The sequence below is a fragment of the Python bivittatus genome, unplaced genomic scaffold (genome assembly GCF_059951505.1).
Source record: "Python bivittatus isolate LINGU-HERP-01145 unplaced genomic scaffold, Pbiv_v1 ctg000480_np1212, whole genome shotgun sequence".
NCBI lineage: Eukaryota > Metazoa > Chordata > Lepidosauria > Squamata > Pythonidae > Python > Python bivittatus.
In genome coordinates, this window is record NW_028277075.1 from 61,291,436 (window position 1) to 61,310,474 (window position 19,039).

Genomic DNA, 19,039 nt, shown 5'->3' on the forward strand with positions numbered 1-19,039 from the left:
ATGTACCTGAGCATTTGGGTGGGTTTTGTGTACTTCATTAGACTGAGTATTCATTAAACAGTTTGTTAGGCTGATTATCCAACATGATCATTGGAAAAGTTTATTTGCTGGCAAGCCTGAGAAAAGGTTATATTCCATTCAAACATGGATTCTCTCTAGTTCTGCTTGCTCTTGGTTTCTATAGCTCAAAAGCACCCTTCCAACCATTCTGTCCCCTTGCACCTGTATTTTCGCCTCACACATAATGATCTTTGATTCCCTGGCCTTATCCTTCAACATGCCATAGAATACTTTCTTAGTTTTCCTGTAAAATAAATTGATATTATTAATCCCAAAAACTAAGCAGATAACTTACTTTCAGAACCTATTAAGGAAAAATACATTGTTCTGTCTTTGTTCAATCGCTCCCTTGTTTTGAACATGAAGAGTTGCTATCCTTGTGTGGCTTTTTCAAATATAAACCAGACATTCCTGGTAATTTAGTTGAGAATATATTTCCAAATGTGTAACTGTTTTATTCAAGTTTTTCTCCTTATGTGATGGGAGCAGTTGTCACAGTTTAAGGTTGTGTAGTATACAGTAAAGAAGTCATTCCTTTTATCTGGATTTATAACTTGATCTACTTTTACTATACCTGTGTACCCCTCTCATAATTCTTCTCTGATAAAAAGATCTAGATATTGTCACTTTCCTTACTCTACTGTATGCTGTAACCATGAAGAGGCAAGAAGTCCTGACTTTGGTGCCTCAGAAATGAAGATGTATTGTAACCTTAAGTGGTGGTCACTCATCTGCTGGGGTGGCATGACCTGCTCCCCCCATATTTTGTTTCTAGGAAATGTGGCCTTGGTTGTCCTTTGCTCTAATGAAGTATTTTCTTTCCTCGTTAACACCTGGCAAGAGTAGCAGTCTTGTCAACAGCTTTGCCCTATCACTAGTTGCCCAGCAGAGATTAGATTAGTTGAATGTGTTAACATGTTTGCTGTTCCTTAATTTTGCACTTCAGAAACAGCTGCTAGGATGGACAGTTTGGTGGTCATCCCAATCCAAGCTTTGCCAATTGCCCAGCATTAGTGTAATTGGACAAGTTTAATAGCCCCATTATCTCTCCTGCTAAAAGGCTCACAACAACTCAAGGCAGAGATTCAGTGAAGCAAACACAGGTTACTGATGTAATGAGATGGAAACAGCAAGCTGTTGTTGCTATTTTTTCCCTCCTCTTTAAGACTTAATGTGCTTGAACCAGCAAAAAAATTGACCATGTTGATCTGGTAAAATCTTGTCTCATAGGATTATAAATATGGAAAGGAGATGAGATGGGAGTTACATATTCCCGGTAATCTCTGAGCATCCTTGCACTGTCATCTTGGTTCGGTAAGTCTGCTTTGTTCTGCCCACATGAATTTGGAATTCAAATAGGTGTGCATCAGATTTCAGTGAATCCATGGAGTTCAGAGAGATTCTGTGGCTTTCTGCATGGAACTGAACTGAGAATTCTTGAAGTTGGTGAGCATTTTCAGAGCGAATGGGATCTGAAAAAAATAAGTACATTCCAGTGATGCTAGGATAGGAAGTGGAGGAAGGGAAAGAAATTGAATGAGTGATAAGTGCACCTTTTAATGATAGGGCTTGTACAACCAATCATAGCACACTGAGGAAAGAATGGTGAGTTTTATAAATGGATTTGCTCTGTATTTGTTGTTAGTTCTGTGTCATCTGAACAGGAACTCTTACAGAACTCCAGTGAAAGGGATTTTGGTTTATGTATACTCCTCACTTCTTATTCTCTCAACCAATCCATAGTCCAATTTTCAAGCCCTTTTGGTTAAATTTTTCCTTGCCATTCATCTACATTTTGGTCCTTTCTCAAAATTTCACTTCATTTATTGTTGCTGCTGTTGCTTAACGTAAGTATAATTAGAAAAATTATACTGGCAGTGTTGTTTCTTTCTCACCTCCCACCCTCTTTCAGCCTTCAGATCAAATCTTTATTATGGTCATAGACCAGCATATGGAAGGTGGGATACAGTCATTAAAAAGCATAGAGGAACAGTCTTAATTCTGAATATTCATTTGAATCAAATTCCATTTTTTCACCTCAGCTTTTATTAAAAGTATCCATGTGACCCTCTTATGATTGTGTCCCACTGTTGGATCTCTGAGCACTTCTACATGAGCTTTGGCACTGCTCCTGGACTATCCTAGCACCCTAGTGTTTCATGCTGTTTTTGGATTGGACAGCTGAGCTGATGTGCATGAATTGAGAATTTTCCAATTCACCTTCTGGAGTGCTAGAACTGATGTGGAGAACTCAAGCCTTGTCCCACCTCCCACTTCCTATCTCTTGACCTCTCTCACTTCCTGCCTATCACTACAACTATCAGTATGTTATCACTAATGCTATCACTAGTGCCTTTCAGCCGATTTTAATAGATAAGCCACTCTAGTGTGCTTCCTTCTTATCAGCTGTCCTTTGTTGCGAATGCTTTGTTTTATTCAAACGGATTAACAAGGGGCTGTGGTGAGAACTGGTGGGCGGGTTCAATGGCTGTTTTTTCTACAGTATTAATAGTCAGCCAGGTGGTGGTCCCTGCAACAGAAAGTTGCTAGCATTGAGACCTGGTAGGTAAGCTATTTCCCAGGATTTTTGTTTCTCTCTCTCTCTCTCTCTCTCTCTCTCTCTCTCTCTCTCTCTCTCTCTGTGAAAACATTGTTGAAATGCTTTCAGAGTATCCTTTGTGATGTGGGACAGCTTACTTAATTTGATACATGTGGTATGAGTGATCTGCTATATAGTATGTTCATGATAAGTGACCAGTCATTTAACTTGAATCACTGAATCACCAGGAACTTGGTGGAATTTGTAGTCTTATCTTGCACAATGAAGTCTAGGATTTTGCATGCTTCATTCTCAATATTTTGTCCACATTCTTATAACTGTCTTCACATTGCTATGATTTAGGTAAGTTTGGTGTTATTTCTTCCTACTAACTTTCCTATTTCATCCCAGTCCTTTAAGAAACTTGGATTAGGGTTCCCACATCTAGTCTGCAAAAAAGAGATATAGAAAACTCTAACTCTTTTGTGCCATCTACTGGTTGGCCAGATTTTTGCAGCCTGGATCTGGTAGCTCTAACTCAGATGTATACAGGCTACATTTCATTCAGTGTTCTCACAACCTAGTTCTCTTGCCCATCCTAAAACGAGCTTCATGATGCATAGCAAAAAAAGCCCCTACATTATCTGGAATTTGCTTCCAAGCAAATATGCACTGAATTAGTTTCATATCCTAATTCTTTTAATTGGAGATATGGATGAAGCATCCATGCTTTATCTTCATAGCATCAGATAGTTGGGAGGGGCCACTTAGGCCATCAAGTCCAATTTCCTGCTCAGTCTACAGCTCAATATATTCAGTCACTGCTTAATGTATTCAGCTCACCATCTCCCTGAGGAATTAATTCCTTCCACTATCACATGGCTCTTACCTTGGAATTTTCCCAAGATCCAACCACAGGCTGTTTTTCTATATCTTAATCCAAGTTTTACTATATGTTTAAAATATTTCATGTACGTTTTTAAGATCATGTCATGTTTTTTTAAAAAACTATGAAAGAAATATTTCATAGCAAATAGCATTTTACCACTAAAGCTTGGCCACATCATATCCCATTCTGTTGGCCTGCCGTCCATAATCTGCCTTATTGCCACTGCAGCCTTCACCTTGTTGTCTTCACTTTGTAGGATTCCTCAATGAATTCAGAGCTCCCCATGGGCTGCTGTGTGGTAAAAGGGAAGATAGAAAAAAAAGGGGGGGAGGGCATAGCAGGCAACTCTTCAGTAGAGAAAACCCACAAACATTCAAGCAACATGCAGGAAGGCAAGTTCATTGGGTTGTGAATGGGAGAGAAAAGAGGAAAGGGAAAGAAAATTGTTCCTCTTGCAGTGGCCAGGATGTTTTTCCCTGTGCACCAGTGCTCCTGGGTCTACTCTGTAACATGGAGTGGCTGGGCACTTGCCCAGAGATGGCTGCAGCGTGGTAAAATATGGAATGATGGTAATCTAGTGGCAGCTTCCCTTCTTTATTCTAAGCCCATTTTCTATTGGACTCTCCCTTTCCAAGGTTTCATCTACATCACCATGACTCTTTGGATCCGCTCCCTACCTCTCCTGCTGCTGCTGGCTGTGTCAGCTCCTACCATTAGCTACGCCGCTCCCAATCAGCATCTATGTGGCTCTCATCTGGTGGAAGCCCTCTACCTTGTATGTGGAGATCGGGGCTTCTACTATTCTCCCAGGTCACGACGGAACATGGAACAGCCGCTAGGTAACTTCCTTTCTCATTTCCTAAATTGCCCTGATTGTAGTATTATCTGGTGAATCTGCTTATAACTCACTACCTGGTAGGCAGATAGTCTCAAACTAGAAAGAAAAATAAATATGGTGTTTATATATCAAGGGTTGCCTTTTGAAACATGATCTTCCCCATCCCGTCAGAACAGTAAGAGAGAGTCAGCTGAGAACCCACCCCGCTTGGGAGGTTAGAGGGAAGTGGGCTAGAAGCCTGGCCTTCTCTATAGTAGCCCCCAGAGGTATTCTCAGCTCCAACCCTCCTTGCTTTCCAGAAAGCCCTGAAAACAATTTCATTCCAATGAGACCTTGACTCACAGGGTGATCGTTGGCAACCATCTGGCCTTAATTTGTGGGTGGCCTATTTTGACTGGGTTATTTTAATGTCTTTTTCCTTCTTGTGATCCTTGTTGGGATCTTGATTGATTGGGGCTGTCTATAAATATGGTAAGTAGATAAATACATATCCATAATGTGAAGTAAATTGGCAAACTCTGTTCTTAGACAACTGAAATTACCCACACTTAGCAAAAGAATTCAGGAGAGGAAGCTATGAAAGAAAACTTCCCAGACTAGTTCTTCAATGCATAATGAAATGGCATTTGCCTTCCTCCTTTATCTTAGCCTTCCCCAACCTGGGTTGTTCAAGATGTATTGGGATACAACTCCCATAGATATGGCTAGGGAGTGTGGACACTGCAGGCCACTGCATTTAATGGGCCTGAAGTCAGGATATGCTGTTCCCTCTGTTTTACCCTGACTGATTCTTGATTATTCCACTGTTAAATGGAGAGTGAAATAGACAGATGTCCAAGATGCACACATCTCCTAGGTGGCATTTGCAATTTGTCACTGAGGCAACTCACTGTTGATGGTAGATTTAAGTCCATGCCAACTTGACAGCAAGACTCCTGTTATTTTTGTAGCCTGGAAATATTATAGGGCTACTATGGCAATGATAATGTAGCTTAACTGTTTTCCTAAAAGTCAGAAGACAGACCAAGAAGCTTCTCTGAATCAAACGTTCCACAAGGAGTTTGCCAATGCTGCCAAAACCAATGCATCCTGCTGGGGAAAAAATGTGCATCATATTTCTCATTTCAAATACAGAGAAGAAGCCTAGTTCCTCCCCTGCACTTTGTTTTTATGCAAACCATCTTGACTCATTACTTGTAGGCTAGGTTTGCACAACATGTTACATTTGGCTAAAAAGAAAGTGGACAGTTTGTCATGTAGTGTGTAGTGAGAAATGTATGTATTATTGTAGGCCCTAGGAACCAGACCATCATATTATATTTGTATTTGTTTGGGGATAGCAAGCTGGGACCTTCAGTGAGAGTGATGAATTTGGGAGCTCAACAAGATGAAGCACCTCTTCCTTCAGAGGAAATACAACCCTATCCAACCCTGGAGATGTACTTAGTTTCCAGACCTGTGAAACACTAATCCATAGAGTTTCTAACTTGTTAGAATTTAGCTTTACTTTATTGCTAATCTCAGTTGAAAGTGCACAATGTGTAACCAGGATATAAAATATCCAGCTCAGTTTCAGTTAACTGGCTCACAGTACAAGAGCCTAGTACCAGGACAATCTGATAACCACAGCTAAGACAAGGCAGGTACAGTATATTCCAAAAAAATTCACCAGGCACAGTTGATCACCTGGCAGAATTGGGAAGTTCCTTTAAAACCACCTTTTGTTCAGCTGGGAGAGGAATGAAACTGTCAAAAAAACAGTAGTATTCAACCTAAGCTTCTTAGCCCAAAAAGCAGCTGTGGGTAGGAGAGACAAAGACCTTATAGCATCTTTGGAGATGCCAAACTGAGACAGAAAGTCCAAATGAATATACCTTGTGCTGAATACATTTCAAAGGTCCATGTAATGTTGGTGTTCTCCTGTTTGACAGTGAACGGTCCTTTTCAGAACGAGGTGGAAGTACCACTCCAAGAATTTCAGAAATCGAAGAGAGGAATTGTGGAGCAATGCTGTGAAAACACCTGCTCTCTCTATGAGCTAGAGAACTATTGCAACTAGAAGAAAGAAAATGGTCTACAAAGGAATGGAGGGGAAGGCACTTTGCTACTGCACCTTTTAAGTCTCTAAATAAAAACCCCATGAATTTACTTAAACAGTTTTTGCAGTGCTATATGTTCTCTCTGTGTTACGCTCTCTCATTCTGTCTCTTTCTCTGTGTCTGATTTTTTTTTTATTATTTATGGCTACATATCTTTCTTTCATTGGATTCTAAAGTTTAGAAGAATGCAGCAGTTGCCCAACTGAGAGATTGCTTACTGGCCTCCAACACACATAAATTGTGTAGAGTCCTTGGGGTTCTCTGAGCTTGGTTGTTTTCTTGCAGACATTTCATTACCTGACTAGGTAACATATTCAGTGCCAGAAGGGAGTGGAGTTTGCTCTCTGTTTACAGTAGCTTGCCCTGTCAGTGTTTGGGGGTGGGTGGGTGGGTTCTTGATAGTTCCTAGATTAGGCTGTTGTTTACTGCTTGATTGTTTGTCTGGTGTTAATCCTGGTTTTAATCCGTTTATCTGGGTGTAGATTGCTGGGGAGGAGGTGTTCTGGTCTTTTTGTTTCCTTTTTATTGTCTCTTTTGAATGGTGTGTAAATGTTGTTTACCTCTATGTCCCTGTTGATGGCGGGCCTTGTCTGAATACCAAACGTCCAGGAATTTCCTTACATTTTTAAATTTAGCTTGGTCTGAGATGCTGACAGTTTCCCAGTTGAAACTATAGTTGAATCTGTCCATGTGTTGTAAGATTAAGGGGTTTTCATCATGCCTTCTGACTGGTAGTTGGTGTTCATGGATGCGCTCTGCTAGCCTTCTGCCTGCCTGTCCTACATAGTGGCTGTTACAGTCCTTACACTGTATGTTGTAGATAACTCCTGTTTTTTCTTCTTGGGCTACTGGATCTTTTGGTTTACTTAAGATGTTTAGGAGGGCTTTCATTGGTTTGTGTGCTACGGTGATGCCTTGTGGTTGTAATGGTCTGTTGGCTGTTTCTGAGCTGTTTCTGATGTATGGCAGTGTTATCCTTTTCATAGCTTGTGTTGGTTGTGCTGTAGTGGGTTGAATGATCAGGCATGGGTATCCATTGCCTGGATATCCATTTTGTTGGAAGATGTATAGGTGGTCTGTTTCCTTTTTCTGCTGCTCTGGGTTGCTGCAGTGCGTTTGTGCTCACCTGAATAGTGTTCTTACACAGCTGCTCTTGTGGGAGGTTGGATTGTTACTTTGGTAATGGAGCACTTGGTTAGTGTGGGTTATTTTTCCATAGGCTTGTGTTTCTAATTTGCCCTAATTTCTTATGCTAAAGTGGATATCCAGGAAGGGTAGTGTGTTGTTCTTTTCTTCTTCCCTTGTGAATTTTATTCCTTTGAAGATGTTGAACTTCTGTTGGTACATGTATGGAGTATTCCTGCCTACAAGAGCTTTTCTATTAATTTTAGTCAGCAGATTTGATTATGGGAATGGTGTGAGAGGAAATGAAGAAAGTTCATCACACCAGAAGTGCCTGGATCTCCATATAAAGGCATCTAACAAATATATTTTTAGATGAAAAGCAGAGCCTCAGTTTTCAAGAAGAGGAGAAAGGGACCTTTTATGGGAACCTTGGTATTGATTTAAATTAATGAGATTGCTGCACAATGAATGTCTTCCTGGTTTCAATAAACTATTATTTTAAATGTTCAATATCCCACAACATATCCAACAATACATTCTCAAATCCCAGAGGTGTCAATATCCCCCAGAGATGGAAGATTCCTGTCCCAGAAGCTAATAGTAACAGGAAATTGGATTGACTACCCATTTGCTTATTTACATGAAGGAGAACTTGCCTTTGTGTGTAGCTCTCAAACCTTGAGGTAACAACATTTCCAATGACAATTATTCAGATACATCTGGCCAATCTGCATGCTTAGAGTGATTAGACAAAGACAATACCAGCAGCTGTCAGGCAGTTTTAGTTACATTCCTAGCATATTCCAAGCACTCAAATATCAGAGGGATGAGTATGTTATTGATGTTAGGAAAGCAAAGTTTAAAAATTGGTCTGATGATGATCACACACGAATATGTGGGGCAGCTGCACTTTAATAACATTCTCAAGGCCACTAAATACCTTTCTAAGCATGCTTGTCATTCACACTGCTCATTTAATCCTGTTGGGCAAAATAATAAATATTTCAACCTCATAGTAGTTTTCAAAGGCCTATAAAGGCACCTGGTAGGACTTCCTCTGCTTTCTAAAATGTATTTGGCAACCAGAAATTGGTTGGGGAACAAGGGGAGACACCAATAACAGGCGTATAGTAGCATCAGTATATCTATGTGTTCCTGATAAAATGGAATGATATAGAAGAACAAAAAGAGACAGGTTCATTACTCTGGAAATCCAGAGTGATTTGTGCACTGAAGGAAAAAAGTGTGCAAATTGGAAACCAACTTCTCTTGCTTTTTTCTGGCTGGTGGATGGGGAGAGGAAGAGCATGTTCTAAGAGTTCTAAGTTCTAAGAGTCATCATGTACATGCCTGACTATCTCCATGTTGCAATTTGGTTTCTTCCAACAAAGCCTCCATTTCAGGTGGTCCATGCATTTATTTTTAATACATGCATACATTCCTGTGATCATCGTTCACCTTCTCAAACATACACCCAAGTGCTTACCAAGTAGAAAGCCAAGCTGTCGGCCTGCCCCATTACATTTTTGCCTTTTTGTGGTTGGCATTGACTCCACTCTGTCTGGAGAAGGTAAGCTGAACCAGTGACACCCTTTTAGCTGGGAAGAAAGACCAAAGCCAACTCTTTGGTGTCCTAGTTATAACTATTTTATGAAGCTCAGTCCGGGGGAGAGATTTAATGTACACAAGTGGGTGATAGGAACACAAGACATGCTACAAGACCTACCCAATTAAAACTGACACTTGTGATCTCACTTGGCTTAGTGTTCCCTCCTCCCAGCCTGACCATCAATTAGGGAAACAGTCACCTTCATTCTTGACAAATTACAGACCATTTGTCCTAAGGCCACTAGAGCACCTGTATTCCTTCTCATTGCACTAATTTTATAAGCAATTCAAGGTTTCTGTGGATTAGCTCCCAAAACATGGGGGGGGGGGGGGATTTTATTTTAGCCTGTTCTATTAATCTGGTTCCAGTTACAAGAATTCCTTTAAAGACCATTGTTTTTGTCCAATATAAGGGATATATATTTCAGAGATTTTTAAACCTGGCCACATTTGTTCTCTTTTTCAGCCCTCTCCCCATCCTGTAATGGGATAAAAGAGAACAGCTTAGCATTCCAGGCAGGTATTAGAGCCCAAAAGTTTATTTTATGAACTTCAGCTCAAACAATATTGATAACTTGGCACTGGTTACTTCTGACAATGCTGGAATCGGAACTGCTTTAATAGCAATGAAAGTACTCTATTCATTTTACTGGCATATAGTGCAAAGAGCCAAATGCATTGCAATGGATTGGGGGTGGGTGGGGAGTGGGGGTTACTAAATGGTCACATGGACCATTATCTTACCTACTCCTTAAGCATCCTGCATCTGCATTGTTTTGTCTTGGTTGCCAGACCACATTGTGCACGTGCACTTCATTGAGTTCCTTTCCTGCTGAATTACTTGGTGCCTTCAACCTGAGGTCCAGCCAATAAGGAATTCTTTCCTCCAGAGAACCCTGAGATTCTATGAGAAAAAGCACTAAGCAGTACAGTGTATCAGTTAAGGGACTGGGGAAAAAAAGAACTCCCTCAGAAACTGCTGAGTGGATTCTCTTTGTGAAGGGAGAGGAAAGAAGTATAGATTAATCTGATGGAATTGGAAAGAGAGGTGAGGATGAGATATCTGTTGCCAGCTAACATTCCCCAAATTGAGATGCCAGGAACTATATTGTCTTGTACAGCTACTGTAAAGTTCAAGATTCTTTCCCTAGTAACATGCCTTGTAAAATGGAATGCCCAAATAATTCATCTCAAAAGGAGACACATGGAATTCAAGATGCTCACTGGGTTATCTGGGCTTGACTTCATGCGGAACTGCCAAAGGCTTGTTTCAAAACAGTTGATAGGTATTTTGCTTCATTGAGTTATCCCAGGAAGGAAACTATGTAAGCATTTTATGACATTATGTCTGTCCCTCTCATGAAATATATGATGCTTACTCCAACCCATTATACTATTTTCGAGAGTTCCACGAAGTATTCAGAAAAGATGCTGGCGACATATGGAAGGACATACAAAGCACTTCTTTTCATATTGTTAAAGCAGCTGTGTCATTTGCAAGGCTCAAACAGCTGCTTCAGAAGCTATTCATGGCTTTCTCCACAAGACATTGGTGCCTTTTGGGAACTATCAGATTTGTTTCAAAACGGTGGAGCTGTAACTTTGACTTGTGAAATGCTTTAATATTGGGCTACATTAGGCCGGATATGATGCAGTGTCTAGCTGCAGAAGCAAAAATGTGAAGATATGTATGTGGATTGGATCAGGATTTTCCATGATCTGGAGAAAGGAGTGGGTTTTCTCTTTGTACTTTTATTTGATACCTATTTTAGGACTTGCAGTACAGTTGTCATTGTTTCTCACCCATGTTTGGTTTGAAATTATGGCACTGATTTTGAACAAAATCGAAATCACAATGATATATTCAGTTAGGAATTTGGGATCACAAGAAGGGGATTAAGAGGCTGCAAGAGATCTTGTTGCACCAGGTTGCTTAGCCCTGTTTAATTGCATTAATTTGTAGGTGCAGAAATATGCATATAAAGAACATGGAAGGAAAATGAATGGGTAGCAATCAGAATCCAGATTACTATTAGTTGTAAAATACATGTGACTTTTAACATTATACCTGCTTCACTGGGGTTTAGAACATTATATATTTATGACTGCCTTGTGCTCTTGTTGTAAATACAGATGTAATACTGAGTTAATTATTCTGAGGCCGCTGAGCAACAAATGCTGCCGCACAAATGGTGACAAGGTTGGCCCATGGTATTTGGGCCTGAGACGCAGGATAAAATGACTTCTCCTCCCATTTAGTTTAGAACTGCTGAGTGATAATCAAATCCTGCTTAATGACACTAATGCAACAGTCTCCTCAACAGAGGACAGCAACTGAGTTAGGCAGTGCTGGACCAGCCGCAGCATGTTCCAAATTTAATCATGATTACTACCACTCATTAACATACACTGGTTCCAGCAGACTTCTCATTCTAACAATAGACCAGCCCTGTTCATGGAGATGCATGAATACATACACTTCTGCTATCTTATCATATAATCTTTTCTAAGCAATTACTTTACAGTCTCCGTAATTTTCAGGCAACATGACCAAAGGATTATGGGATTTGCAGGCCAACTTATCTGGAGGCCAGCAGGTTAGAGAAGGCTTGCCCAAATGACAGCCCTGAACTGGGCATAGGAAGTGTGGTTTGCATGTTACTCTTACATGTTTCGTAATATCACTGTCGTGCCTAGCTGTTTTCCCTCAAGCATTACCGTTTTTTACTGTGCATTTCATTTCAGGCCCCTCAGTTATGGATAAGCCATTAGTTCTTTATGAAGGCTCTGCAACCCTTCATAACTGATTCTAAAAAGATACTTCAGTGTGAGTAGGGTTTTGAACAAAGTATCTGTTTGCACTTCTTTAAATCAAGCACATCTTTTCCCAGGTTCATGTGGTAGCTGAAGAGGGTGGTCCCATGGAAAAGCCATGGGTGCTTTGAAGAGTCCCCGACAGATGCTACATTTGTGCTCCTGCACTTTCTGAGACACCTTTTTGGAATCAGATATGAAGTACTGCACAGCCTTGTTCTTGACATATACATCTCTGGTTTGTAGTGTGGGTTTTCTTCTTGCCACACAGGGTGAAAAGCATGTTATGGTTTTATTTGTATGAAATACACAGACTTATATGTGAAGAAAATACAAGTATTGAATTTGAGGTGTTCCCCTTTAAATTTCTCAAATTTAGAGCCTATTTTTACTCACTTCTGAATTTACTCACTTTGGAATAGTTTTCATCCTGGATATGTGTACATATTTTGTGCATGAATGTTCATACCAAAGTACAAAGTTTCATGAGCAAAGCTGCCTGCAATCTGCAGATTCCATCTTAGTTTTCAAATCCTCTATCTTTTTCCCCAGCAAAAATGGTGAAAAGACACAACAATATTTTTATCACATTCAAGACCGAGACTAAAGGAATGCGCAGGAATGTTTCAGCAGGCTGGGGGGTTCCCCTTCCATCATCCTTGAACCGAGTGTGACCATAAATCAATGGGTTTGTATCTTTTCTGTATGGTTTCACTTCTCTTTGCTACTTGGAGGTGCCGTCACCACATTATTATTACCACATATTACTTTGGAATGAAGTACTCAGTAAAGAGATCAGAGATGAAAGAAAACAGTAGCAAAACAACAACCCCCCACCCCCCCGCATGCAGTTAGGTTTTAAAAAAAATCATAATATGCCAAAAGTGTTCTTCCTCTTCAGAATACTTCTGTTTCTCCTCATTCAGAGGCTATTTTAGAATGGTTAGGTATTCTTTTCTTTGCATTTGAAAGCAGAGATTCTACCAAGAAGGCTATTACTATTGCTGTTGTTTTTCTGTCTCATTTCTTTCCATCCTTCTGTGACCTCACTGGTTGCCCATGTTTTCTGATCTGAAAAAGCATTGTAGAAGGTATTCCCTTGTTTTTTATTTAATGGAAGCATAGGAAACTAGAGAAACCGCTAAACCGATTTGTGACATATCCCTTTAAAATGGCGTCTTTTAAAATAATAGACCTCACATAATTGTTGCTCTAGTGGAGGAATCAGAAGTCATAGCCCCCCCCTCCCCTCCCTGTGCTTAATGTGTGGCTTGTGCTTTGCAATTTAACACTTCTGTCTCTCTCTCCAAATAAAAAAGAAAACAAAGAGTCAAGGTTACATCATTGAGCCTTCTGCACACATTGGTTCTTGTTCAAAACATCAGGGTAGACAATCCAGGACCTTCAAATTTGTGTTGTATTGTTTCTAAACATTGGCCAAGTTAGCTATAGCTAATGGGAATTGGAACTTGCCAATACAGTATTTGGATGAAAGGAGCATGCCTTCTCCTATAATGATGATCCAGACTGAGACACCAGAGGAGAAGATCTTCAGCCAGGAGAAGAAATCATGCTACAGACACGGCTTCTAAAAGTGATATTCTTTCAAATGAAGTGGACTTCTGAATCTCAGGGTTTTATTACAAACAGTTGTAGATGAGAAACTTGCAGCACTTTTCATAAAGGCTGAAAACATCCTTTTCAGCCAAACCTGGAAGCAAATGCAATCTCCGTAAGAAAATTAGGATAGAGATTCATATTTTAGATGGTTAATGCATCAATAGTCAGGAATAATATGAACATCAAACAGCCTTCCTGTCTCAATGTTTACACACACCCAGGTTTAGGAATCCAATCCTGAATGGCAGCCAATCTTAGTTAAATGGTAAAATACAGTTAGTTCTAGAATGGTAGATGAGAGTATTATTTCCTTTATTAAATTATAGCTTCACTGGAATCAGAAAATAGTTGCTGTCTAGAGGTAATGATGTAATATGCAGAAAGATTGGGAGTGCCTTACATTAATGATAACCATCTTTTTTCTGCTGGGGCTTGGGAGAAGAAAGGGTAGTTTGTTTAGAAGGGGCCAATGGGTAGGATACAGGAGCTGAGCTAAGGGACAAAAATGTGACTTTGAAAATTAAGAGCAATTTTATATGTTTGCTTTAAAAAACTGGCATTGGAGATGTTTGGCATACTGTCAGCTTCCAAGAAACAGAGATGATCTAAACTTCATCCTTGTAGCTAAAGTAGCCCTCGCGTACACAGAGGAGTACTTAAGGATGATCTAAACTTCATCCTTGTAGCTAAAGTAGCCCTCGCGTACACAGAGGAGTACTGTTTAAGGAGCTACCATATTTGAGCTGTAAATTTTGGACAACCACTAGATGGCAGCAAGGAGGAATAGGACTATTTAATTCTGTGGTGTCATCCATAATCATGCAGACCTTTTTTTCATCCCAGATATCATAGCCCTAATATTTGTTTTAGGTTTAGGAAAACAGGGGATTTTTTTTTTTTTTTGGTATTGAGTGTACTATTGACAGACGTTTAAAAGTAATACTGGATCAAAAATTACCATTCAGTTTCTGAAAATCCTGTTCTTTGGCCTCATTCTTAAAAGACAGAGACTCTTTGGTGCTTTTGCCTTGCTTCTCAGAGGGCCTCGAGTTCTTCATACATCCATAAGTCTTGCTGCAGGTATTGCAGATGCTGTGTCTGCTTTGGGAAGAGTCCTGTCTGACTCCCCCAACATCTTTTTCCAGCTGCTGTAAGCGTCTGTACACTTTACCCTTTCCCATTCTCCACTGCTTTTTAAAAAACCATTTCAAGTTTTACTGCAATTGCTTTACTCAGGGAGTAAGGGTACTCAAGGAGGTTCCCAGGTAAAACACAAGAAAACAAAGTATAAAACTGTTGCAAACCCATGAAAATGTTATTTTAAACCCTGATAAAATTATCTTGAGTCCAAATTAAAAGACCTGGTGCAAAAGGAAACTTGTGATTCTTTTCTGAAAAGCAGAAAATGAAAGAATGGGAGGTAAATACAGAGTGAAGGCCTCTGTCTGAAGTTTTTGTTTATTTATTTATTCATCAAATGTATATGGGTGCCCATCTCACATACAAGTGACTCTGGGCAGCATACAACAAGACTAAAGCAATTAAAATATACATTATTATTGTTATTGTTATTATCTTAAAAACTATAAAAAAGTTGGGCTGAAGTGAGAAGTTAGAGATGCTACTTGTGTACTGCCCACTTGGTTGCATAGCAGAGTCCTCTCCTGAGCTCTTGGATCTCATTCCCCTACCCATGGTTTTGGAATCTCTCCAGCTTTTGGTGCTGGGAAATTGTAATCTCCATGCCTTGGGGGTGGTTCTGGGAGAGGTCACTGGACTTGTCCCAGGTAGCCTTGGGCCTGACCAACTTAGGTGGCCCTATATTACATTTGGCCTTCACCTTGGAGGAGTTGGTTTGTGATCTGAAGATGGAGGATGCTGCCATGGTCAGATCACTCCCTGTTTCACATGGGGTTAGTCACCACTCTGGACATCATCATATAGACACATTAAGTTGACCCGCCTTACATGCCTTATCTAGTAGATTCCAGTGGGTACTTGGGGACTTCCCCAGGAACTTGTTAGGCAGTTCTGCTGAATTCCTGCTGAACTTCTGGAAGATGGAGGCAACCATCTTTCAAAATTGCTTTCAAGTGGCCTTATCCTGTGCACAGCTCCTGTGAACCTCCTTGGTAAATCAAGGAGCTGTGGATGATAAAATAGCGGAAGAAATGCTTTGAGTGTCAGTGGAAGAAGACCAAAAGTGAACTTGACCAAGCACAGCTATGAGATCATGTTCAAGACTACACCATGACAATAAGAGCGTCAAAGCATTTATACTTCTCTGCCCATAATGCATGGGCAGAGAGGGCCCCAACAGCCTTGCTTAGGGTGACCTGTTCCCTGCTGGAAATCAAGGATCAACAAAAGCTGCCTATGGGCTGAGCTATTTGAGCAACATGTACTGTAGCTGATAGAATTTTTCAAATCTGCTTAAGTCTGCACTCTGTGTGAGCAGATTCTGATTTGATGACAAAGGTAGAATTTTGGGGTGTTATCTGGGATTAATTCAATCTTGAGAATTCTGAAGAAGCAGACTGGGTGTTGGGGTAGAACAGGTTCCACCATGTGTGCTGGTCCCATGCCCCACCTGGCTCCTTTAGGAATTTGGGGGTTGGGCATGACTAGCTGGATCAGGGAAATTGTCAATGCTTCTTGGACAAAAAGGGTGATGTCAGAGATAGTGATGAGGTTTACTCTTGTCACCTCTCATAGATTACTGTTATGTACTCTACATGGGTCTGCCCTTCAAGTCTACTCAGAAGTGGCATTTGTACAAAATGCAGCAGACTGCTTGTTGGCAAGTGACAGCCCTATTCACATATAACACCAGTGCTATGGGTCTGCATTAGTTCCAATAGGCTTCTGGATATAATTCAGTGCTGGTTTTGTATAAAGTTGTATATGCATTTTATAGGTCCATATAAAGGTACCTTTGGGACCACCTTTTTCAGGTAGAACCTACTCATCCAGTCCACGGATTATGCATTGGAAGGTTTTAGGTTCCCATCCATGACCGATTCAAGGAGGAGAGCCAGTAGCCAGTGCTTCTCAGTTATAGCCTCAGACGTTTAGAATAGCCTCTCATGGAGATCTGTATGACATTTTCCCACCCGGTATTTAGGAAGGTGATGAAAACAGAACTATTTGAGAGAAAGTTTAATGTCTGATGTGATTATTAGTTGAGAATAATGATGACAATAATAGTAATAACTGTTAATGGTATATTGTATTATAAATTATTATATGGCAAGATTGCTGATATTTTACACTGTAAACCATCAGGATTCCTTGAGGAGTATAGTAGTGTAAAACAAAAACTAACTAAATAAAAGGCATTGTGTCTATGTGTTCTGTTTCTTGATGTACATTGTAAAGTGCAACATTCACTTACAACATAGTGTAATTCTTTTGTCTGCCCTTTTTTTAAGGGCTGTATTTGAAGATTGAAACCCAGAACTTTTCATCATGCAATGGAGATTCCAAAATAGAAGTAGAACATTCAGTTATGATTCAAGAGCCTTTCCAATCTGAGACTGGTATTGCCGTTGCATGTCCCCATGAAACCATAGAGGTTCTGGTCACCAGTTCCCCGTTGATGAGAATTCCAACTTGTCCTGTCTTCCAGGAGTCCCCCTCCCATCATGAACTAAAGTCTCCATAGCACCCTGTCATTGTTCCCCTGTTCTTTCTGGTTGGTCCTTGATGCTTTGATGCTTCCCTGCACAATTGTTGGTGCTTAATTTTTTTTTTCTTCACTGTGAAGAGTGAATGAATTGAGGGAAGAACAAGGAAGTAGTCAGGATAATGGCTCACTGCCATTCATAGCCCTCCTCATTGGCCAGCTAAAGAAGTGCTTGCCAGCTAGAGGAGGAGGGAAGGTGAGGATACTGAAGGAGGGCTCCTCATTTTGAGGAGGCTTAAGCTGATGACCATGTGGGAGGAAGAGGACGGGAAAATTGTGTGTGTGTGTGTGTGTGTGTGAGAGAGAGAGAGAGAGAGAGAGAGAGAGAGAGACTAATTTATTCTGACTCAGCACTGCTTTTAAAGCTGTTTTGTGGTGGCAGTAACAGCAAGGCAACATGCCTGGGTAAAATATCTTGGCTTCACTAATCTTAAAACAAACATGCCAAGGTCTCATGCCAGTGGCAGAGGGCAATTTGAAGGGAATGCAAATAAAGATTTAAGTTCATTCATACTGTTTGCGCAGAGGTCTTGAACACTAATCTGGAGAGTAAGGTTTGTAATATGGAAGCCTTCAGGCTGAGGCATTGTTAGCATTGCCTAGAAAGGCCAGAAGTCCTCTTTCCCTCATCTGTGTTTGCCAGTGCCTACCAAAAAAGATCTTGCTCCAGTTTCTAGGAAAAAAGGTTGAATCATATTTACTGGCTCAAATATAGGATTCTCTGTTGCCTAATGAAGGTGCAGGGAGCAGAGGGGTGGATGAAATCCAGTGTGGATAACAAAACCCTTCCATGTGCAGAAAGAAGTCCAGAATGGAGCTCTCTGTTTGTTAAGGCTGGATTCATTTCCAGATAAGCCCATTGGTTTAAAAAAAAAAAGGTCCACCAGAGCTATACCTAACGAGGAAGAGCACGTTTCCAACTCATTTTCAAAATTGCTGATGCTAGCCTGTTGGATTTGGACGTGACCAGAGCAAGATCAGTTCAAACTTATCCCCGAAGCTCAGTGGATAATTGCAAGACCAGCTATTTTCTTCCATTCGGAATTACCCATTTTTAATTCAAATTCATTCCCTTCAAGGAAGCGTGCAATAAAAATGTACCAGTTATTCTTTCTGTATTGTGTCCTCTACTTAAAAGTTACTATCAACAGGAACATCCCTGTGCCTGCAGTTGCAAAGGCTATTGCAAACTACAAATCTAGTATGATTTGCTGGTGACTGTATTTCTTAAATTATAGCAACACTGAAAGATAGCTAAAAAAGACTTCCATCATATAGCATTCAGTCCTTTGCACAAGCTGATACTAATCCTGTTCTAGTGCTTCTTCTACCTTCTTCCTTAAGAAAGCTTAAGAAAATTCCACAGGAAACAAGAAAGTAAGGCACTCTATGTTTTAGCTTAAATTAATCAATTGGTTTTTGACTGCTTTTCCTTAATTAGTTCATTTGATGCTTGGTCAGTCTAACAAAAGCACATTACAGAACATTGTAGGCTACAATGCAGAATATAATTTCAGAATATATATGAACATGTTGCTGCTTTAGGGAATTATGGCAGCAGTGTAGGGGTTGAGTTGGGGTTCAGCTTCACTTTGATCTGATGATCAGGTGTCATCTCTTCCAGCCTACCCTTTTCCTTCCTCAGAGAACAATTACTCATCATCAATGTCTCACCTCAGCAGTGAGTAGTGGAAAACTCTGACAGGAGATAATCTCTTGGGAATTTTTTACCTGCTAGGGAAAGAAGAGGAGAACTAGGAAG

The 19,039-nt window shown here is 40.3% G+C and overlaps 1 protein-coding gene across 2 annotated transcripts; it reads left to right on the forward strand.

The window, feature by feature from the left end:
- The first annotated feature begins 1,248 nt into the window (after nt 1-1,248).
- On the forward strand, nt 1,249-6,480 carry INS (insulin). 2 transcript variants are annotated; one of them, XM_007424232.3, is made up of 3 exons: nt 1,249-1,374; nt 4,124-4,327; nt 6,258-6,480. In XM_007424232.3, the coding sequence occupies exons 2-3, from the start codon at nt 4,141-4,143 to the stop codon at nt 6,383-6,385; spliced, it is 315 nt and encodes a 104-aa protein (XP_007424294.1). In that variant the 5' UTR covers nt 1,249-1,374; nt 4,124-4,140; the 3' UTR covers nt 6,386-6,480. The 2 variants fall into 2 exon arrangements, with proteins under 2 accessions (XP_007424294.1, XP_088002180.1); XM_088146054.1 differs by lacking the exon at nt 1,249-1,374 and adding an exon at nt 1,486-1,506.
- The last annotated feature ends 12,559 nt before the right edge of the window (nt 6,481-19,039 follow it).